The following is a 24,244-nucleotide window of genomic DNA, read 5'->3' as shown; positions in this document are numbered from 1 at the left end:
AGGCCGTATTACTTTTTAAATGTAAAAGTTTAGGTTAGAAAATACATGGGTATATGTATGTTTTGTAGCTGTTGACTATGCAGTAAAGACGATTCAACAATTTAAAAATTTCAAAATTTTAAAAAATACTTATGTACAGCCAATACATTTTCTATTACACCTAGCTTACACCAAAATATTTCTGGTACGTTCGTGTTAAATGTTCTAGATTTGAATACAGGAAGAGATATTCATTTAATAAAGTATCTTACTTGCTTTCTTTTAATAAATTCAGAAATTTGGTAGAAAAGCCAGCAAGTAACAGGTTTTGAAGACAAAACCATTTCGCGATTTAATATTAGTAGCATTTTAAAAATTTTGTAATTTTTATTCAATGTTTGAGAAATGAATGTATCCATATATTCCAATATGTGTCCAAATTCGGCACTTTCGCAGATTTGAGTAAATCTACTAAAATGTATCCAAATTTAGAGCAAAAATATATCCAAATGGATACAATTGTATACAAGTGGGCACGCTGCGCTGCATATAATAGAATCTTTCTACATTAGTACAAATCATGGTTGACGTCAATACATTTGTCAGATATTTTACTGACAGATACATATGTTCTATGTCAATACATAAACAAGGCAAGGTAAAGAATATTATCATATAATTTTAACGTCATTGCTATTTATTTACTATTTAGAAAAAAATTGTTTATATGTAACTTCAAGTTTCCTCAAGTAAAAGCAAATTGTATTTATAAGTTACGGTTTTTAGTAATTTTCTTTTATTATAACTATTTCTCTCTTTGATATTTAAGGATCTTATTCTTCCACGCAATCAAGTTTTAAAATAAAGAAATTTTATTTTACCTTTTAATAGAATGTGGTTGGAATTATTCAGGAGATTTTCTAAAAAATTTTGATGGGCAACGCATATTCTCTTTTTCACAGAAACCTATAAGCTTTCGCTCCAGCTGAATATGGCTGCGGTAATATCTTCTTTCAATTCAGCCTTTTTCCGTTTTGCTGCATTCTTCTTACTTGCCTTTCCAAAAATATTTTATTTAACTGAAATTCAAACAAAAACAATTGAAAATTTCAAAATTTAAAATAACCACTTTCTTTAAATTGCTTTTTAAATTGCTTTTTAATTTCGTCGTAGACTTTTGAGAGGTATTTTTACTACAAACTTAATTTATAATTACTCTGTTAGAAATATTCATAGTAGAATTTTGGTAATTTGGAATTTTAAATATGAAATTCCTAATTTTCTGACTTTCGGAGCTACGAACGAAATTAATAATAGGGCTGATGAAAATAGATATTTCATTCGCATCAGAAGCGCAAAAGTTAAGGCCTGTAATTGATCTAGTGAGAATTATTCTGATTGCGTATCTCGTTTTTTTAACTGTATACAAAAGTTTTTCACCTTGTTTTTGAAAGTGAAACATTCAGTCAATAATTTGAGAAAAAATGCAAAAATCCAAATAAAAAAATTAGTAATTTTATTGGAAAAGTTAAACATCCATTAGAAAATACTGAGAATTCTAATTTGAAAGTAAATAAGTGAGTAAAAAGCGAGATAGACGATCAGGCTGTTAAAAATAAAAGGTTTTGCCTTTTTATTTTATAAAGCATAATAAAATTTTTGTATAACTTTTGGATATTTTTGAAAGATGTACCAAACGAGAAGAATGAACACAAGCTAAAATAATTTTTTATACATATTGTAAAGCTTTTCGAGAATTTCTACAATTTTTCTTCTTTGTGCAAATTCTAGCTTCCATGGTGTGCCTGTGTTTCTAAAATTAATATTTACGATAGCTCGGCAATTTGTTGATACATCTCCAGGTATTTGATTAATTTTTGCTACCTGTCATCAAACATTTTTAAAACCGTATTAAATACACGTAAATCACGTGTAATGACTTATAAAATTCTAGACTTATCTAGAACAAATGTAAGGAGTTATAAAATTCTAGATTTATTGTTTATTGTAGTTTATTTAATGTAAATTTCATAATTTAGAAAATATCTGTCGCTTCAAAATTGCAGTAATACGGCATTAGTACACAATTTAACTTATAAATAGAAATTTTAAAGTCGTATCGGTATAATCCGTATTAAAAACATGATGTGAATTTTAAAATTAGAAACCGTCGTCGTCATCTTCTGCCATTTCTTTTGCCAATTCTAAATCCTGTTGTTCACGTTCGCGTCTCTCTTCAGCGCTCTCCAAATCTTTTCCATATGATTTTGGGGGATATCTCATTGCTTTAACACTTTGATTATGCAAATCTAAGCAAAATGATATGCGCTGATGAAATGCTAATTGCGGTTCTCTAGTGCTATAAATATCTGTGCTTTCTTTACTACGCATAAATCCGTGTTCCGGATCTAGAGTTGCTTCTATTACACCATCTCTGATTGCTTTTGCAACGACGAATTCGGCATCTTCTGCTGAGTCAAGACCTAATTTTTTCGCTATTTCTTGAGGCGATATACGAGAATAAGACAATCCAATTGATCTGATAGCTGTTTTAATAACATTATGCCTTAGGCGAATAATTAAAGTATAAGTGTGATCTTGCTGAAATTTCAATCCGAAGTTTTCAACAACCTGCCCAAACTTCTGCAAGTTCCCTAATCGAACTGCTTGAGTCAATTGAAAATAAGGCAACAAAGATTTCCTTAAAGCTGCTTGCCTAAACACTTGCCTTTCTGGAATATTTCCCAACAAAAGTTCGACAACTATTATGAGTTTTTGAACAGTTTGCCTGAATCCCACAGCAGCATGTTGTGGTGCTTTTCGGAGAGCTTGAACTAAATGTTTATGCGCTACACTGTATTCTAATTTAGCCGCTTTGATTCTTCCTAAATAGTATAAAAATCTTGCCCACTCGTTATTACTTGCAGTATCTGGAAACACAGATTTTTTTACCAGCTTATCTGCTTGGTCATATAGTGAGTAATGTAAATAATTCCTTAATAGACAATTTATGATAACCGCTTGTCCTTCAAAATCATTGCGGAGTGTAGCTGTTCTAAGTCTTGCATGTAAAAATCCACGAATTTTATCTAAACTGTTAGTAAGCTCTGCAACCCTGGACCGATAAAAATAGGATCTTGCCGCTATTAAATCCAGTGTACGTCGATTTTGAGCGACAATTTTCTGCATTAATGATTCAGAACAACTTTGCGCTTTTTCTAATTGATTGTCATCCAACAAACGAACTAAAATCAGCATATGAAAATATACATCAACTTCTGGGATGGCATTTTTAATTGCTGGACGTATTTTGAGCCCTTCTGGGTCTTTAGCTTCACCTGCAATAGGTGGAATAAATACTGAGATTGCATCCCTTTCTGGACCTGTAGGATACAAAATCACTGCCAAATGCTTCAAAACAATCGGATTAATTTTACGCCTTGTATTGGGCAGAGCACGTAAAACTCGCAATATAAATCTAGAAAAAAACTCGTTTAAAATTTGTTTTTCTTAATATTGTTTTTTTAACAGTTGTTTTTTTTTAATTGTTTTTTAACAAACCTAGGTTCTTTACTTGTCACTGCCTTTTCTATTTGACGAGTTTGTTCTCGTATTTCTTGAATAGTTAATACATCTTGATCCTTTTTTGCTTCATTTTCTTCACTTATATTTTCGATATTTTCCATTTCAACATCTTGAATAACTACTTCTGCGGACCCACCCATATTTTTTTATCGTTTTAAGAACGTTTCAATGAATTTCTTTTCTTGAAAAATGTGTGTATTATTAAAAACTGCCGAGTAATTTTGGAGACTTCGATCAATATACATATTTTGACAACCTCATACTTTGATTTTGAAATGTCGATTTCTATTTGACAGTATTAAAACTTTACCATTCACAGTACTTTTCTTGTGTTGTTAGCTTAAGTTTACGAAAGATATAAGTACAAAAAAACGCGAATAGTAAAGCAAAATTTATTAATTTTTCTAATCTTGACTTAATTTTAATTACCTAAAAAAGGAAAGAGTTATTTTGCTTTTTTATGAACATGGATTATTATTTAAATTAAATGGAAATATTTCACATGTACGTAATAAATAAAATTTTTTAATATTCCCATGTTTCTCCTATATTTTATTTAATTATGTATTACCAAAATAAATTTCAGATTGGTTAGTTCGATAAAAGATGTACATATATATATATGTATATATGTATAATAAAAATGTAGTTTGCACTATAGTTGAAACAATAAAAATTATCATTCCTTGAAAAATTAGGTACAATAAATAAGATGCAGAATTTGGATATGAGAGTAAGTGAATGAAAAGAATCTTTAGTATTTTGTTAGGTCAAATTGCTACTACACAGTTAAATTACATAGATTATGTGCAGTTCTTAAACGTTAGATTATGGTACATTTACATGTAACTCACATTATTAGAACTCATAAAGTTAAATAGGTTCTAACAAGTTCTAATAGAATCAAATCACTTATCAGAAAAAAATAAGTCTGTCTGGTGTAAGAAAGCTTGGATAATAAGGCATGTCTTGGATAATACTTTTGACTATGTCGGAAGGTCTTATTTTTGGTAAAAAAAATTTCATCAACAATAATTTTTTTTTCAAAGCTTTTCAATTAAAAATATAACAAAATACCCAAAATGGGCTCACAAATGGTTTTTTCTAATTTTGACACTTTTATAATCCAAAATTTTTAGTTTTTGGTATAACTAAAAAATGTTTGTTTATATTTAATAAATTTGAGAAATTTGAGGTTTATCGCATATAAAGTTTTTAAAAGTTTTTTTAAGTTTTCCGTCTGGCTTATTTCTTTTTAAATGAGAATTTTGTTAAATTACGTTTACATATGTTGTTTATATAGGAAGAGCAATTTGTTTTAGTTCTTAATCTTAAAGAAAATCAGTTTCGCCAAAAATATTTTCCGCCGAAAATGTGTAAAAAAAATCTCCTCCAGAAAAATAAGTTGAGAGAAACGGAAAGTAAAGCACATGTCAACAATTGATTTCAAAAGCTGGCGTGTAAACGATCATTGTCTTCTTAAGTCTCCACGTCATTTATTTTTTGTTTTAATTTAAGTCATGGATCTAATAATACACGGATAGCTAATGCTCATATATTTCTTATTAAAAACTATTACAGTTTACATTTATGTCAAATTGACGTCAAACTTTATGTTTTAGCAATTTTTAGCACTACAATAGGTACTTCTTTTTAATGCAAACGAATTGTTATGATTTAAATTTTCGTTTTTGTAAAAGTAAAACTGATTGTAGATCGAAAATGATTCGAAAAACTTTTATGCTGTAAAGAATAAAAACTAAAGAGCAACATATTTTACACTGGCTTCAGAAATTATTATATTTGCCATGTATTCAGTTAATGTCTTTATATCTAACAAGTCCCAATACTCAATTTTTTATACGAAATATTACGAATTTTTGGCTTCGTTGCTGGTTTTTTCTTTAAATGCCACTGATCGTGTCATATTTTTTATTATTTTTTTCTTCTTTTTAAAGTAAAAAAGAGTTTAATATTTTAAAAAATCTCAGGATATTATACACATTTTTTAAAAAGCTTCCCATTTAAATTCTATTGCACGAAAAAGAAAGAAAGGTAGGAGGAAAGAAAAAATGAAAAAAAATTTCAAATTCATATTTCAGTATGGTTTGAAATGTTAATGAGGAAGGATGTATGATTCTTTATGCACATTTTGTATTTCCCAATAACGCAAGTTGAGTAGTGTCGGCTAACAAAAATGTTATTAAAAGTAATATAGGTTGACACATTTCAACAATTTGAATTATCTCATTTCGGTTATTTATACGTTACTTATAAAATTGTTTCAAATAATTTCAGTTAGTTTTTAAGTTATTAAAAATAAATATGTATGTACCTACTTCCAATAAATTTTTTTTTAAATAATTATTTTAAAACTATTTCAAACATGTTATATTGAGTGCTTCAAAAATTTTGCTGTGCTCTTTTTTCATATTTTATTAGCAGGTAAACGAGAGCAATCTATTTATAAAATGTCCCTGCATGTGTATTAGAATGAATATGTAAAGAATATTACATAAAGAACAAAAATTTTAAAATACCTGCTATTTTACAGTCGGAATTTTTGAGTCATTTGGTAAAATATCATTTATTTCAAAAATAAAAAAATATTCAAATCCGGTCATAAAAATATATGATTGTTTTTTCCAAACGTTTTAAATATTTTTTTTTTCTTACCCAGCATTTACACATACAAGTTACTTGCATGCAAGTTTGTATAATATTAATTATCAATTAGTTTTTCGAAATGTCAAATTACTTGCTATTATGACGTAGGCGTTTAGCAAGTTAATTTTTGAAAATGTCTTTGAGAAGAAAACAACTAGCAATATATATAATTGTTTATAAATTTTAGAAACCATAAGTTTGCTAAGTTTAATTTTTTCAAAACAAAATTCAAAAATTTTAAATTAAAAAAAAAAAAAAATCAAAACAACAAATTTTTTTTGTGAATTTCTCAATATGTCAAATTACTTGCTCAAATTACTGGCAGCAAAATTTTCTTGCAAGTTGAACTGCAAGTAAACAAGCAAGTAGAAATATTTCAATGTGTTAGTAAAATTTTTGTATGTATTGCAACTTTCTTGCAAGTAACTTGTACGTGTAAATGCTGGGTTAGGTAATTGATATAAATGATAGTAAGTTTTTAATATTTTTTCAAATAAAAATAGAGGTAAAATTTTGAAGTTGATATAAAATTTGCATTTGACAAATAATATTTGATTGTATTTTAGATATTATTTTCCAATTCCCTCTTCAAATTTTTTCTGTACTATGTATTCATATCAATATTTAATAATTATCTTTCATTAATTATATTTTCAACTTGACACTACAGTTACTTCCCATATCTTGGGTTAGCTTACCCTATTAGAAAAAAAAGCTGTTCACTTAATAACAATGAAATGCTTTCAGTAACATATAAAACGTTAAAGGCGAAGGATGTGCTTGTTGTTTTTCTATATTTTTATATTTTTTTGATTTTTCAAATATATTTTCTAAATTTTACCTGCTTTATAATAAGTGTGAATTTATTTTAATATTTCTTCTCAAAAAATAGCCACTTCGATTTAAAAAACCCCATATAAAATAAGGTCGTGCTTTCAAGTTTCTCTCTGAGCATTGGGACTTGTTAGATATAAAGACATTAATTCAGTGTTACGATGTTAATTAAGTTTATTTTTAAAAAACAAACTCGAATCAAATTATTTTTAAAAGCATAATTTTAAAAATACACACAAGTGTACAATGTACTTTTTGAAATAAAATTTTAACAAATACATTGTTGATGCTCTAAATAGAAAAAACAAATTATTTTGTGGGTTAATTTTTTTTAAAAAAGGAATTTTATTTTAAAAATAATTAGTACATCTAAAATGAAGCTTAATTACTAAAGAAGTCGCGGTCTATTGGATTTAACAATAATATAATTATTATCAAGCTTCAATGATTATAATTAATGAAATCTGGTCATCCGCCAGACGTTTGAAAAATATGAAACATTAAATAACAATATGAGAACGCTGTTTGTATTATTAGATCTATGAGTTTAGTAAAGTTGCAGCCGCAGACAGGTTAATTAAGTTGAAAACAAAACGAGAGCGATTTTTCGCAACGAAATGTTAATATAGGATACTTAGTATGCGTATAAATTGGGACTGCTTGTAATGAAGCGAAATTATTGACGGCATTAAAACACCCTTTTTTGTTTTTTTTTTTTTGTTTATATTTATTATCTATATGTAGCGCTAAAACTGGTCAAAATGACTAACCATCAGCTTGTTTCTGTAATCCTAGCCTAATTAAATAATACTTGCTGAATCACACAATTGCTTTTCAATTGTCTTTCACAATTGACTGTTTTTATTTTGAGGTCTCGATATAAATCAGCATTTCTAACGTACCATGGTGCTTTAACGATGTTTCTAAGTACATACTTTATTTTGAAATCTCCGGATTATATCTATATGACATTTGCTAGCGCAACCCCAAAGTTGTATTCCATAAAGCCATATTGGTTTTAATATCTGGTTATAAATTAAAAGTTTATTACCTATACTGGGTTTGGAGTAATAACCAATCAGCCATTGTAACTTTGCATATTTAATTTTTAATTCTGTTAATTTACTGTTAATGTGTTTTCTCCATAATAGCTTTTTGTCCAGTATCATACCCAGGTACTTGACTTTTCCTTTATTAGGTGTGATTTTACCGTTTAAATACATATATTGGTAAGTTCTGGCAATTTTGTTTGTTTGTAAAATTTATGTGTATTGACTTTTGTTCATTTATTTTCATTTTCCATTTATCTGTCCATTCTAAGATTTTGTTGTTTGCATATTGTAAATTTTGTGTTGATGTATTTACATTTTCGTCTACTGTTAATAACGCAGTGTCATCTGCAAATGTAGCCACTGTTACTTTATCGAAAGTTGGTAAATCATGAGTGTAAAGTAGGTACAAGAACGGTCCCAGGATACTTCCCTGCGGTACACCTGCCATTATTTCCATTAATTCAGAATATTGATCTTCAATTTTTACCCTAAATAATCTATGCCTTAGATACGATGATATGAAATCGACGTACGATAATGGTAAAATTTTTTTAATTTTGTTGATCAAGCCTGTGTGCAATACTCTGTCGAATGCTTGTGTCATGTCCAGAAAAGTTGCTGTACATATTTTCTTTTCCTCTAACGCATTTTCTATTATATCCGTAATACGATGGATTTGTTCAATTGTTGAATGTTTCTCCCTAAAACCAAATTGATAGTTTGGTATTATGTCTTTATTTTCCACTATATTTTTTAGGTTCCTTAGAAACCATTTCTCAACTAGCTTCGATAGTATTGGTAATAATGAAATAGGTCGGTATGATTTTACTTCGTTTTGTGGCTTTCCTGGCTTTAGTAACATGGTCATTTCAACAACTTCAAATCATCGGCACCTAAAACAGGTGTTAATGAGCTTTGTTAAAAATAATATACCTTTCCTTGCAGCTGGATCAGTATTTCGACGGTAATCAAATCGTGCCCTGGAGCTTTTTTTCTTTTGAAGCTTTTTTCGATTTCATCTTTAACTTGCCTTGGTGAAACTTGCGGAATTTGTGGACTTGTATTTCCTTCACCAGTCGATTGCTCATTTTGTATGTTATTATTTGTTACCATAATCTGACCATTGGTGCAGTGGTTATGGCGCCGGTCCTTTAACCGAAGGGTCTCGGGTTCAAACCCCGGTCAGGTCACTATAAAAATTATATTCAATATTATTATAACTTAATATACAATACTAATAAATATTATACAAGTAATTTTCAAATATTCGTAATATTCCATATTAAAAAAAAAAAACTAAGAAAAATAAACAGTAAATATTAATAACCTCAAATAAATAATATAAATAAAACTACGGCAGATTAGTCACCTACCTAGTTAAACTCTATGACGCTATGAAACTAGTGCATGAGAAATCATGCACTAGCCCTACGCTCCTTCTAGGAGTGAATAAGGAAAAAAAAAATTTGTTACCATATGTTGTTTAAAAACTTTTTCTAAATACTTTGCAAATGTATGTGCTTTTTCTTCATTTGTTCTTGTCCAAGTGTTGTTTGTTGTCTTTATGGGTGAAATGTGTACAATAGGTTTCTTGAGTTTTTTTGTAACCTTCCACAGCGAATAATCAGTGTTTTCATCTGGTGTTAAGTTTTTGATGTAATTTTCCATGTTTTCGTTTTTAAAACTTTGAATTTTTCTTTTCATCTCCTGTGTCTTTCTATTTAATATGTTTTTATCTGCCGGGTCTCTCGTTAATTGCCACCTTTTTCTAGCTTTTCTCTTTTCACTAATTAGTTATTTTATTTCATTCGTTTCTTCTTCTAGTTGTTGTGTAGTGTTTATAGTACATCTTAGTTCAATTGAATTTTCTATATCCATTTTAAAGCTCTCCCAATCCGTCGTTATATTCGTTAACGTTGGTTTAATTGTCTTTGGTATTGCTTTTTCATTCAGGTTTAAGATGACAGCAGAATGATCAGAGCTCAGATCATAACTATCCTCCATACTTATGCAATTTGTAGCTATTTTTTTTGTTATACTCGTAAATATGTCCAATACATCTGGCAAACTATTTGCGTCAGTGGGCCAGTAGGTTGGTTTACCAGTTGAGTGGATATGACAACCTTGGCAATTTGCTGCTGCTTTCAATTCTTTTCCTTTTGATGTAGATAATCTAGATCCCCATGAGACATGTTTGGCGTTCATATCCCCCACCTAATATGAATGTTTCTCCTAGAATTTTAATATACTCATTCTTTTTCAGGTTGAATTTGGCTGGTAGGTATATTGCACCAACAACGAGTTTCCGTTTTTCTGTTTTTATTTCAGTTGATGTTAGTTGACATTCAATATTTTGTATGCTATTCTGTACATTGTAGTTTAGATTATCTTTTATTATTAAAGCACTCCCACCTTTGGATTGATTATTTGGATGTCGACTTAGGTGAGTATTATAATTATTTATTTTCAGGTACATTTGATCCGTCAGGTGAGTTTCCGAAAGTAAACAAATATCTATGTTGTGCGTTATAAGAAATACTTCAAGTTCTTGTATTTTGTTTTTTATACCGTTGGCGTTCCAGGTGGCGATTCTTAATTGCTTTTGATCATTTTCATTTTTCAGTCTTCTTGTACCAGGTAGGTAATTCTCGATGTTATCTAGCCTAAGTGTTAGATTACTGATTAAATTATAAATACTGTTCAGAACTTCATTGAAATCATTTTCTTTTGTGTTTGGATTTTTTTTTACTGCCTGTGCATATGATATCTCTTTTACGACTTTCTGACTTGTGTTACTATTATAGGTATGTATAGTCTCACCTTGTGTGCTTATACCATTTCTTATGTTCTTTTGCATGTTTCTTTTTTTTTGCAATTCTTTTGCAATTATGCATCCTCTATAGTTCGCTGGGTGTGCCTCATTACAGGTATATCTTTGCCTCATTTCGCAGGTATATCTTTTCTTTTAGTACAAACGGTTGTAAGGTGGTTACCTGCACATTTAACGCAGCTTGGTTCCCTGTTGCAATATTTATGAGTGTGTTCATGCCTTTGGCATCTTTTGCATTGTGGTATTTGATTAATGCTCTTTAATGCTTCTATTTTCACCTTCATGTTGCATATGTATTTTATGTTATATATTTTTTCTATGTTTTCAGTGTTTTCAAATGTTAACATAAACAGTGGTAATTTAGTGATATATTCTTTTTCATTTAATTTTCTTTTACTATATTTTGTTTACTACACTCATTATTTTATACTCTCTTTCCAGTAATTCGTTTTTAATATCATCTGGATCACACGATGGATGAAGGTGCCTGACCATTACCCTTATAGGTCAGGTCTGCTTATTTTCGTATCAGTGCCACTCCATCTTAGCAATGTTTTTACTTTTCAGGTCTTTGTTAAGATCAGTGTAGTTTTTTATGTTACTAAATATTACTGGTGGTGGCTTGTGATTTCTTTTTGTCTCTGATTTCTTTTCAATTTCATTTTCATTGTTCTGTGTAGGTGTACTAATATTTGACTCAAATTGGAAACTGCCTTCCGATAGTATACTTGGTGAAAGCAGGCTATATTTGTTCTGATTTTTATCGTTCTCCTTATTTTTGTAATTGAACACTGTGGTTATATTTTTATTTTTCCAATTTGTCGGCGACTGAGTTCTTGCTTCCCCTTTCTTTGTATTTCTTTTGTTTTTTGTTAACAACCAGTCTGTTTCTTTTGGTTTTGTGTCGTTAATTATAATTAGTTCTATTGTTTTTGTGTGCGTTTTTTCTGATTGTAAAGCCAAAACAATATCATGTAATTCTGATATTTTTTTATTTTCCTCGTTTAACTTGTTTTCCAAAGAATTAATTTTTGTTTCATATTCACTACATACTTTGTGTTCTATTTTTTTATAGCTAGCAACTTCTTGCAATTCAGGTAAGTTTCCTTCTGATGATATTTTTTTTCTTTTCAGTGACTGTGCATTGTTATCCAGCATTATGAGTTGCATTACCCTTTGTTGATGTACGTTCAGCGGTGTTTCACTATCTGACTCATTTGTTAATTACGTACTACGAGGTGGTGACCGTCTAGTTTTACTTGACACTGTGAAAGGACTGCATAATTCATTTTTTTGTCCAGTAGCTTTATTCAATACCGTGGCCTGGGATACTACCACCCGTATTGACGAATCTGAATCCTGCAATAGTTGATCTCCCACAGAATCCGTGGGATCGGCCTCTTTCGAGGATGGATTTTTCATCTTAAATGAATTACCATCTGGGGTATTATTCCTTTTAGTTTTTTCCATTGCATTTTTCTAATTTTGGTTTTACGAAGTAACTCCTCTTCTTTTGTATATTTGGCCGTCAGCCTGAAATACTGGCTAAAATGAAGCTTAATTACTAAAGAAGTCGCGGTCTATTGGATTTAACAATAATATAATTATTATCAAGCTTCAATGATTATAATTAATGAAATCTGGTCATCCGGCAGAAAAATATGAAACATTAAATAACAATATGAGAACGTTGTATGTATTATTAGATCTATGAGTTTAGTAAAGCTGCAGCCGCAGACACGTTAATTAAGTTGAAAACAAAACGAGAGCGATTTTTCGCAACGAAATGTTAATATAGGATACTTAGTATGCGTATAAATTGGGACTGCTTGTAATGAAGCGAAATTACCGACGGCATTAAAACAGCCTAAAATCGTTTTTAACCATTACCGTTTTTTTATACATCATATGCTTCCATGTTGTGTAGTATTATAATATGCAAAATACTAAATAAACAGTTGATTTCCCCGGTCCGCCGTTAATCTAAGGTTTAAGAAGTAAGTCGTTGCCGTTGACAACTTTGGTTTCACAAAAAAAAATAGTTGTACGTTCTCAGAGAAGCTGGATTTATGAGAAACCAAGGAATAATTGCAGTCTATGCTTAGTTTTTCACAATCTGCAAATTTTTCGTCTCTACTCGCAATTCTAATTAAAATTTCATTAGTGACAATTCTTATTTCATCCACATACTAGTTAATAAGTTTATTATGGTTAACTGCAATAAAATTTTATAAATTAATACAACTCAAACATTTCGTTCTTCATGTATTTGATCTAAGGAACAGATAACAGCTTATTCCGTCGTGTTCATTGCTCTATATTGATTATTCATACTATTCTATAATTCATATTTATTTAAACGGAATAGTCTTAGTTATGAAATTCCTTATAAGAATGTTTCTTGAATTCAAACTTTACTAGTAGAATTCAGGATTTCGGTCTATTTGTCTTCATTCGATTTTTTCAAATTCACTTTTATACAAAAATATGCACATATTCTGTTAGTAGCATCAGCGACAAGTTCCTTTTCAAAAATTTTGTAATTTTCTGAAGAAAATCAATTTTGAACCTTGAAGTTCCATAATAAAAACAAAATACATATGTATGGACACATTTTTTAATTATACTCCATCACTTCAAAAGAGGCGACTACCAAGATATAGTGTTTATTATAGGTACCATCTTTTACCATTTCTGCTATCGTTTTTTTTACTTCAGTGGCAAGATTTTGTAATTCTTAATTATCTATTTCGGCAGATCATTTTTATGTAGTTTATAAGTTTTGTAAGTATTTGTCATATATTATTATATATTACAGTCTTAAAAGTATGTAATTAATTTAACAACGGTTTGAAATTTTGGACAAATTAATATTTGCAATAGATAAGTAGATATGTTTTGTCTATTTATTCTCGGACATAGTAAGTGGAATTAACTGGCTTCCAGTCAGGAAGCAGGTGTATCGATTGGTGGTGATGAAACCAGTAAGGTAGCAAAACCACCAAAACAATCTACACAAAAAGCTAAAGGAACCAGCCATAGTTCCAAAAGCAGAAAATCAAAAGAACCCGCCTTCGTACTCAAGAAGAGATATTCGAAGGCCATCTTCATTTTAGGCAAGATTGCCCAAAATGAAGCAGAAGGTAAAACTTCTGAAAAAGACGCGGAGGACAAAGTCAAATACCAGAAGGTAATTGACGAGTACAATGCGTATAAGAGCACGAAGCCTCAGGAGACCACAAAAAGAGTAAGGTCTCAAGATGAAGAAAGAAATGCTCAAGAGAGCAAAAGGTCGAAGGTCGTCAAGCCAGGGACAACCAGACCTTCAACATCAAGTGGAAATCATGCACAGGGGAGAACAATGAGCGAGGTGGTCCGTGATCATCTCCAGTTTGTGGTGGTGGACAGAAAGTCTACCAACCTGAAGTTGTCCTCCGAATTATGGTGCAAGGTCGAAGCAAAATTATCGGAGATGGTAGTTGAACATCTCCTAACGACCGATGGCAACGAAGTCCTGAGCTTCGATTCATCTGAGGTAGTCAGGGGCTACAGGGTGATCAAATGCGAGGACCGGCTTTCCGGGGATTTTCTTAGTTCGTGTGTTGCTAAGATTAGCGATACATGGGATGGGTCCAAGATTGAGCTCATCCCAGCTAAGGAAATTCCTAGGAGACCCCGGGCTCGTATTTGGATCCCTAAGATGAATATTGCTAGGGACAAGTTGCTAAAGGTCCTAAAGATTGCCAATCCTGAGGTGCCGATGGATGATTGGCAAATTATCAAGAAGGAGGAACCTCAGAAAAACAGTGAGTCCTTCCTACTTCTCATTAATGAGGAGAGTCTACAGCCGTTGGACAGGAGGGACAACAGACTGCGGTTTGGCATACGGCATGCCAAGCTCAAAATATTTCGAAATGCGGACCCAGAAGGGGACGCCATAGAAGAAGCGAGCCAGCTCCTTGAACAGATGGAGGTGGCTGATAAGAGCAAGAGCGATGAGGGTAATCCAGGTTAATCTCAAGCATTCGAGATTAGCCTCGGATAACCTATTGATCTTCCTAGAAGAGGAAGACATCGACATCGCTCTAATTCAGGAGCCTTGGGTGAACGGTAACAGGATAAAGGGACTGGGCACCCAGAAATACAACCTATTCTACAGGATTGTAGATCCAGCTGAAGGTAAGATCAGAACTTGTGTCTTAACTAAAAAACATATAAAAGCCTTTCTTTGCTCTAATTTCAGTACCGCAGACATGACGGTGGTGAGGATTGAAGGAAACGGCGGGAACCTATTAATGAGCTCAGTCTACATGGCTCATGATAGGCCTGCTCCACCTCCGGAAGTTCAAAACCTAGCAGAGGTTGGCGCAGCCGAAGGAGCAAGTCTGCTTATGGGTTGCGACGCCAATGCCAGACATACCCTCTGGGGCAGCACAGAGATCAACGAACGAGGTGAGTCTTTATTTAATTTTGTCTTAGATAGTAATCTAGAGATAGCAAATAGAGGCAACACCCCTACCTTCACTTTTCCTAGCACAGACAGGTTTGCTGGCTGGGAAGATGTGATAGATATAACACTCAAAACTAACAACTGTATAATCGAGGACTGGAGGGTATCTAGCAAAAGGTCGTATTCTGACCATGCCTGGATAGTCTTCACGGTGGGATTCGAAGTTGGGAATCCCAAACCTTTTAGGAACCCTAAAAGAACAGATTGGGTTAAATTCAGAGCCATCGTGCGGGCCAAGCTCATGGTCATGCCCGATATTAACAACTATATTAAAGAAGTCGAAGAACTTGATGCGCAAATCAGTAGATTTGAGAAAGTCATGGGCGTGGCTTTCAGAGCATCCTGTCCTTTGAAATATTCAAAAAAAAAGTATCCCCCGTGGTGGAACGAAGATTTGAGTAATTTCCGGAAGATTACCAGGGATGTCTTCAATATCTGCTACAAGAATGGGTTCTGGCAACCTTATAAGGAGTGCCTGAGAGAGTATAAAAGGGCTATCCGTTCCGCAAAAAGCCAGGGTTGGAGGGATTTTTGCGGAACTGTAGAATGTACCAGGGATTCTGCCAGATTGAGCAGAGTGCTTTCCAAGGACCATACCGGTCCTTCTTTTCTGAAGGATGAGGGTGGGACATGGACAAAAACATCTATGGAAACTCTCAATTTACTAGTGGACACGCATTTCCCGGGTAATACCGGGTCGGCTCGGGAGGCTATCCAGTTGGATTCCCTTCCGGGGCAGCCTGTGTTGAGTGAAATGGTTGAAGCTATTATAACGGTGGAGAAGGTTAGCTGGGCGATAGACAACTTCTCTCCATACAAAACGGCGGGGATAGGTGAGATATTTCCAGCTATGTTACAGAAGACGAAGGAACTAATAGTTCCGTGGCTTCTAAAAGTTTTTAGAAGTTGTCTTATCCTTGGATACGTGCCCAAGTCGTGGAGACGTGTAAAAGTTGTTTTCATTCCCAAACCGGGAAGAAGGGGCCATGAGGGCGCCAAAGATTTTCGACCAATTAGTTTGACTTCCTTCGTTCTAAAAGCGCTGGAGCGCGTTCTGGAGCTAGGGCTCAGGAACAGAATGAAGGAAGTTCGACTTTCGCCTTCCCAGCATGCATATTGCGGGGGAAGGTCCACAGACACCGCACTACACGAGGTAGTGAGGACTATCGAACAATCTATCCATTATAAGCAATACACGTTGGCGGCCTTTCTAGACGTGGAAGGGGCTTTCAACAATATTGGTTCGTGGGCCATAGAAAATTCTCTGACTCAGTTGGGGTTGGAAGATGCTTTGGTACGCTGGATATTATCCATGCTGCGGACCAGGATCCTGTATTCGGATCTTGGTGATAGTAGTGTCGCAAGGTACATTAGTAGGGGAACGCCCCAAGGTGGGGTGATTTCGCCACTTTTGTGGCTTGTTGTTATGAACGAGGTTCTACTGCAACTTGAAGAAAGGCGAGTGAAGGCAGTGGCATACGCTGACGACCTAGTAATCCTGGTTTCCGGCTTTGACCTTCCAACAATCAGTGGGGTTTTGGAAGGATCTCTAAATGTGGTGAGCTCTTGGGCTAAAAGATGTGGCCTTGGAGTGAACCCAGCCAAGACGGAACTTGTACTTTTTACGACTAAGACAAAAATCCCGAGCTTTGGACTGCCCCGATTGGGTGGTTTGCGGCTCAGTTTGAGTCCGGCAGTTAAGTATTTGGGAGTCATACTCGACTCTAAACTTAACTGGAAGCTTAACGTGCAAGAGAGGGTGAACAGGGCCTGTACGGCACTTTACACCTGCAAAAAGATGGTCGGCAGGAGGTGGGGGCTGAAACCTAGAATGGTTTTATGGTTATACACGGCCATTGTACGACCTATATTAACTTACGGTTCACTCGTGTGGTGGCCGGCGTTGGGGAAAGCTTACAACTGTACCAAGATCGGTAGGGTACAGAGGGCTGCATGCATAAGCATTACGGGGGCATTGAGATCGACGCCCACGGACGCTATGGATGTACTCCTCCATTTGCTTCCACCAGACATCCATATTAAGAATCTGGCCGCGGCAAGCGCCGTTAGACTCAGAGAAGCTGAGTGCTGGCACGAAAGGCCGTATGGCCACGGCAATGTCCTTCAGTCACTACCGGACGGAGTGGTTGCGGATGCTACAGACTATTGCATCCCTAGACTTGAGCTTGACAAGAAGTTTCGGGTTGAGCTTCCGTCTCGCGGGCAGTGGAAAAGAAATCTTCCACTGCAAGGCTTTGATGTTGCTCTCTTCACTGACGGTTCCAAGGATAGGAATGGGGTCGGTGCTGGAGTATTTTCAGGGACTCAGAACATATCGGAGTCATATCGCCTTCCCAACGGATCAAGCGTGTTCCAGGCGGAAGTATTCGCCATATGGAAGGCATGCGAAATCCTGGGAAGGGATTTGGTTGTGGCCCGGGAGGTCGCAATTGTGACGGATAGTCAGGCTGCGATTCTGGCTCTAAATTCGCTAAAGATATTCTCAAAGTTGGTAGGGCTTTGCTACGATGAGCTGACGAGATTGTGCAGTCATCATAGTATCACCTTACTCTGGGTTCCGGGACATAGGAACATACCAGGAAACGAGCGGGCTGACGAGCTGGCCAGATGTGGGTCGGCATTGGACGGCTCCAGGGCCGAGCGAGTTCTTGTCCCTATAAACACCATCAAAACTGATATATACCGCTTCCAAGTGGCATGTGCGGACCGCAGGTGGAGGGGCCTGAGCACATGTGCAACGGCTAGGAAGACGTGGCCGAAATACGACCATAAGAAATCAATGAGCCTCCTGGCGATGCCTCGATCGGACATAGCCAAGTTAGTGGCTGTGTACACGGGGCATTGGCCTGTGGGGGATCATGCAGCTAGGCTGGGAATTCCCTTTAATACGTCATGCCGCAGTTGTCGGGAGATAGACAAAAAAGAGACGCTTTTTCACTATCTCTGCGAGTGTCCGGCTCTTCAAAGGGCCAGGTTGTTGTCATTTGGGGAAACGGACATAATGGAACTGGGGAACATTTCTAATAAAAGTATCGGGGACGTAAATAAGTTCCTTAAAAGAACGGGGTGGCTCTGATCGCTGGCCCTGGACCAACGTACTTTGACAACCGGGTTTCACGAGGCGGTGGTAGCAAAACGGCACGTCGGTGCTAATTGGGGTGTTGGCCAGTCGGGTCGCACCGGCCACTCTAACCAACCAACCAACCAAGTGGAATTAAAAAAAAATGTAAGTGTAATTAAAAAAGATGTAATATGTGTTATGCGCATCTCCTTTTTATTTCATTTAAAAAACTAAACAAAAATTACAAAAATCTACAATATATGTTTTTTAAAAACCAATGTAGACGCCTCTGAGGATAACGAAAGTATTTGCTAGGCACACAACTCCTGTGTCTTTCTGATAAACTTTGATTTAATCATAAAACATTTTTAAATTTCATTCGAAAATTTTTCAAAATTAGTTTTTCATCTGTATTCATTAAATGAATAAAATTTGAATTAAGGTTGAAAATTTCTTTGATCCTAGAAGAGAGAATATATAATTACATATTTTTATAATATACACAACAAGATGATGACAATTTCATTAATTATGCTTGTGTTCAATATATTTTGAATTGTAATAATTATTTTATTTTGCTTACAACATGGTTTTAATTTCTGTTGACACATTTGAAAATTCTAAACGTTGTTCATCAAAAAAATCCAAGCATTTCAAAACATTTCCGAGAGTATTAGAAGAGTTAACATCTTTATTGTTTGATCTACGTTCCAAATTAAATTGTATTTTTTCTAATAACGTAAAAAATACGGCTGCATCGATACTCAAAAATGTGGTTTCGCTTTTAGCTATTGAATCTTTTACAGGAAATTTCTCTTTATATATCTTACGAATATTATCAATAGCCAGAACATACAGCGGTTCAGTGGGACTTAAATCAATGTTAAATAATATATTTACATAAATATTTATAAATTCATCTTTAAGGTTTTCTAATAACACTTCTACTAAATTATATAATTCATTGTTGTAAGAATGTTCCTGAAAGGTATTTTCTTTTAAATTATTTATTGCTTTTTTGAACCATTAATATGTTTGGCATAGTCCTTAAAGATACTTACTGCACCAGTTAGCATTAAAATCTTGCAAATCGATTTTGAATTTGATATTTTGGTTAATCGAGATGTAGAATTATGCATATATATAAAAAATTTTAGCAATAGTTTTGTTTTTAGTTCTTTATCTAAATCTTCTAAATTAAAAAATTATTAATATTCTTTAAATTTATTCGTTTCAAAAAGTATGAAATCAAAGTACATACCCCAAACTGCCTCATTATTGAAAGCGAAAAGAAAAACTGTCTCTGCAGTATGGTTGTAGTAATACGTCAATTGTTGAATGTCCATTTTATCCTTATATTCATATAATATTGGCAAGAACTTTGAAAACACGTAAACTGACTAAAGAAATATAAAATTGTTAGCTTAGAAGGAGAAAATATTTTTTACCTTAAATATAAAATCGACATTTTTCACATCATAAGCTTTTGTTATTAAATATTCGATTAAAGTTACTACAAGTGAATACAATTTGCTTTCCATATTTTCTATTTTGAGATCGCCCACTTCATAACTTTGTTTTAATAAACAAACGCAATCACAATACAGTTTAATGGTGTATGCCCCTAAAAACCGTTGATAATGTAATCAAATAATGAAATTTTTTTGCTGAACATAATTTTTTTTAAATTTTAGTTTTAGCGCGAACGTTATTTTTAATAAATTCATATATCAATAAATAATTTCTTATGTTTTTTAAAAGAAAACTTAAGAATAATTATTATGAACTTGGGATCATAACGCATATGTATGTATATTGCAAAATAATATTTAATTGTTGAAAATACCAATATCGTAATTTTTGCCATTTAAAAATACTGCAGTTAGAATTCCTTCAGCTTTAAATTCACCAAACTGTAGTGCGAGCAAGTCTTCGATCTTTAAATTTTCAACACCAAAAGAGTGAAAAATTGCTTCTCCAATTTCCACATTACTTGCCAAAAACTCTCTAATAATTTTATTAGTTATTTCGCTTGCCTGCAAACAAAAATAATGTACATATTATATACAGTAGAGAACAAAACCGGTGTAATTCAAAAAAAAATTTAATGTCTCATTTTTTGCTTCTCTTCTTTTCTTACAAATCATTTTTCAAATTATTTTAATATTAATCTAATATTTTACAAAATATTACATTAAATTTTTAAAAACTATTTAGTATAAACATAAAAAAAACGATCAAAAACTCTTGAATGTCACATTTAAACAGTTGTTTACATGCTTCAAGTTACTATAAAGAAAGAGAAGCTTAAATTTAAATGATTAAAATTTCATTGTTTCAATACCAATATCTACTGGAAAACTCTTGCTGCGCCATTATACATATTCACAAAAAATTACTGAATTTCTTACCTCTTTTTTAAAAATGTGAATTAGTTTAGAATTTATATCATTTACGAAGGTGACAATTGTTGATTTTGCAATATCAGAAACATAGAATTTATCGATGATGTCGAAAACTTTTTTGATATAAGATTCTCTCTTAAATGTGTCTTCAAAAAATATGTTGTGTGGGCTTAAATCAATAATCTCTTTCAATAAATTATCAAAATTCTAAAAATCAAAATATTTAATCTAATATTTTACGACCTGAAAATCACTATTTACAAAATTATTATTCTCTTCTCGAAATATATAGTATTTTATATCAATTTTTCCGAACATTTCCAATAAGACGTTTACTATATGCAAATTTTTCATATCTTTTTGATTTCTTAGTATTGCTGGAATTAATTTCAATATCAACTGCAATTCCTCATTAGATCTATTTCTGTGTAAGAACTCCACAAGTGACACAGTAAACCAGGAAAAATAGATCAACAAGTCCTTCTTCAATTTTCCAAAATAAGTTAAAAAGGAGTTTAAATCCTTAATAAATACAAAATTATTCCAAAATAGGTTTGCTACATTAAATAAGTTTTTAATATTTTTTTTTGTAGAAGACAATAAAACATAAAAAAATATTTCTTTTTCGCTTAAATTTTCACTTTTCATAAAATCTATAAAATATATTCCTAGTTCTGTTGGCTTATCAAATTTGGTTACTTTTATAAAAAATTCCAACTTCTGTGGTTCTGTCAAATGGAAATCAAATTTTAAAATTTTAAACAATTTAATATAGAGTTTTACAATTTTCGGGCTTTCATTTTGTATAAATAAGTGGAAAATTAAATCAAAATTTTCCAACAACTTTTCTTTAAAACTTTTGATATCACTTTCACTTGCATTAATTGTTTTTGACAAAATTACTATTAAGCAGTTTAAGACTCTTGAACACATTTTGGTTACCTAAAACAAATTAAAAATTACGGTAATAAAATTCAGGGTCTTATTTAAGGATTTTAAAACCTTAAATTTTAGACCCATAATGAAATTTATAAAAAAATCCTGATCACGTTTAAATATTTTCAGACTGAATTCATGAACGTTGCATACCCGATCTAAAGCATAGAATCCAAAATAAGGTGATCTGAAACCATAAAAATAGTTATCTAATCAATTTTATTTATTGCACAATTACAGAAATCCTGTATAAGCCAATGACATGTATTCCCCACAAATATCCAGCCATTTTTCTTCCACTTTACTTACGATGCAAAAATTTTCAAAAATTCCTTTTATAAAAGTTATACCTCCAAATACGCAAAACTTAATTTAAAAAAAAATCTTAATATTATAAACTTACTAAAAAAAGTAGACAAATCAATTAATCCTTTGATGTCAGACTGCTGCATCGCTTTTAAAAATGTCATGATTTTATTAAAAAATTTTTGAAAAGTTTTTGTATAATTCTTTGTGCCCATATATGTTAACATTTCAAGTACAATGTTATCATATTCCTTGGAATTCAGTAAATTTTCCAATTCATGAGGTTTGAGACCATTGAAAATATTTTTAAAATTTAAATTCTCAATTAAATTGATATCATATCTTGTTAATTTGGTCTTATTTCCTGTACTTATATTGATCAAAAAGCTTATAAATACAGATAATGCTTCATGTATATTTTCAGTAGGATTAAGATACTCGTCGATGAATTTTTTTGCAATTACCTGCAATTTTCCAAAAAAATAGGGTAGGTATTCGATTTTTTAAGAACTTTTTTTTATTAAACTTACTTTCTCTGGAATACCCAATTCAATCAAATTATGAATGTCCATTGTTATTTAAAAATTCAGTATATCGTTACACAACAATTTTAATGTAATTTAAATTTTTAGCAGTTTATCCGTTTCTTATTTGACGCATTGACTTTTATTTTTTAGTAAGGTACACGAATTTAATTTGAATGTGTGAAGGACATCGATATAAGTTATTATAATGACATTTACAAGTCATATTTATTTAAATATATGTATGTATGTATGTAGATATTAGTCATAGATATTTGATAACGTTTACAAATTTAATTACGAGATTGAAGATCAAAAAATTGAAAAATAAAGAATTTTAATTAATGTTTAAGCAGATATTCATTATGAAGATTGTATGTGCAAATATGTATGCACAATATATCGACTATGCTTAGGCTTAATACAAAGAAAATATTCTGACTAAAATTGAAAAAATATGGGGTCCCATTTTTAGATTTTCCAAAAATTTATCGCCAAAAGGAATTTTTACCGCTAAAAAAATTTAGCATTTTTGTGATGACATTTCTTTTTAATAACATCATTAGCAATATTGTTATTTTTGAAACTTATTTTTGTGATGAGTAAAGTGTTTTAAAAAAAAATATTAAAAATTTATAAACTAAAATAATTGAGACAAACAAAAAGATTCATTCAACAATCAACATATTTGGAATACAAAAATGAGATATACATAGATATTACATACATATCTCTAGGGTTCTCTATCAGAGCATGATAACTACATTTTTGACATAAAAAGTTATGAGTGCAGTATTACTTAAAATTTTAAGCAATAAAAAACCTAATTTTTCAGTAATTTTAAAAAAAAATCTTTAAAAAATATTATAAATAACCAGTTCCTTCAAAAATTTTCCTGACAAAATTAGATATCAAAAAATTATTCACTTCTCGAGATCATAAAATTTTCTAAGGCATTAGAATATGAATATGTCATGTTATACACTTGGAATGAAAATATATTCTGTTGATGGCGGTAGCGAGCAAAGTATTAGCTGCAGCGGTCATCATTAACGTAGATATCACGTCGCTGGATTCGTGCACTGTCAAATCTAAATTGTTTTTGCGGTTGAGGGCAGCCTTGAGGGCCTTGTGCGGGCTATGTGGGGTGACCTTGTGCTGGGTTTCAGGATATAGTAATGTTAAGGGGAATGAGGTGGCCAGCGAATTGACCAGATGGGGGACGGCGACTGACACTGCGGCGATGGAATTGTCGGCGCTTCCGTCCTAAGGGGAGTTGAAGAACATTATATACGAGTGCCCCGCTCTGATGCGGAGGAGGAACGCTTTTTGGTGGGATACCGGTTCGGCGAATTGGAAGAGCTCTCAGGAGCGTCAGTGAGTGATCATATTAGATATATTATCACAATCAGTGCAATCAATTAAAGCCAGAAAAAAATCATTCAATAAATCATTTAGCGATATTTTTGTGATTTTAAATTTTTGAAGCCAATTTTGTTGAGAACGCTGTGAATAAGGAATGGCGTCATGTAAA

The 24,244-nt window shown here is 32.4% G+C and overlaps 2 protein-coding genes across 2 annotated transcripts; both read right to left on the bottom strand.

Moving 5' to 3' along the window:
* Nucleotides 1-1,950: 1,950 nt before the first annotated feature.
* On the bottom strand, nt 1,951-3,793 carry LOC129612401 (probable 26S proteasome non-ATPase regulatory subunit 3). Its single transcript, XM_055525968.1, has 2 exons — nt 3,541-3,793; nt 1,951-3,457 (listed from the first exon to the last, which is right to left on the bottom strand). Exons 1-2 carry the CDS (start codon nt 3,702-3,704, stop codon nt 2,140-2,142), a joined length of 1,482 nt encoding a protein of 493 aa, XP_055381943.1. The 5' UTR covers nt 3,705-3,793; the 3' UTR covers nt 1,951-2,139.
* A 15,183-nt stretch (nt 3,794-18,976) lies between these two features.
* LOC129612368 (uncharacterized) lies at nt 18,977-22,758 on the bottom strand. Its single transcript, XM_055525927.1, has 11 exons — nt 22,717-22,758; nt 22,284-22,650; nt 22,119-22,212; nt 22,034-22,067; nt 20,951-21,151; nt 20,386-20,575; nt 19,988-20,163; nt 19,801-19,939; nt 19,601-19,731; nt 19,149-19,520; nt 18,977-19,000 (listed from the first exon to the last, which is right to left on the bottom strand). The coding sequence occupies exons 1-11, from the start codon at nt 22,756-22,758 to the stop codon at nt 18,977-18,979; spliced, it is 1,770 nt and encodes a 589-aa protein (XP_055381902.1).
* Between the last annotated feature and the right edge of the window lie 1,486 nt (nt 22,759-24,244).

Source organism: Condylostylus longicornis, unplaced genomic scaffold, assembly GCF_029603195.1.
Source record: "Condylostylus longicornis isolate FDR11 unplaced genomic scaffold, ASM2960319v2 ptg000072l, whole genome shotgun sequence".
NCBI lineage: Eukaryota > Metazoa > Arthropoda > Insecta > Diptera > Dolichopodidae > Condylostylus > Condylostylus longicornis.
Note: the sequence above shows the minus strand (reverse complement) of the source record. Positions and strands in the feature narration are given on the sequence as shown.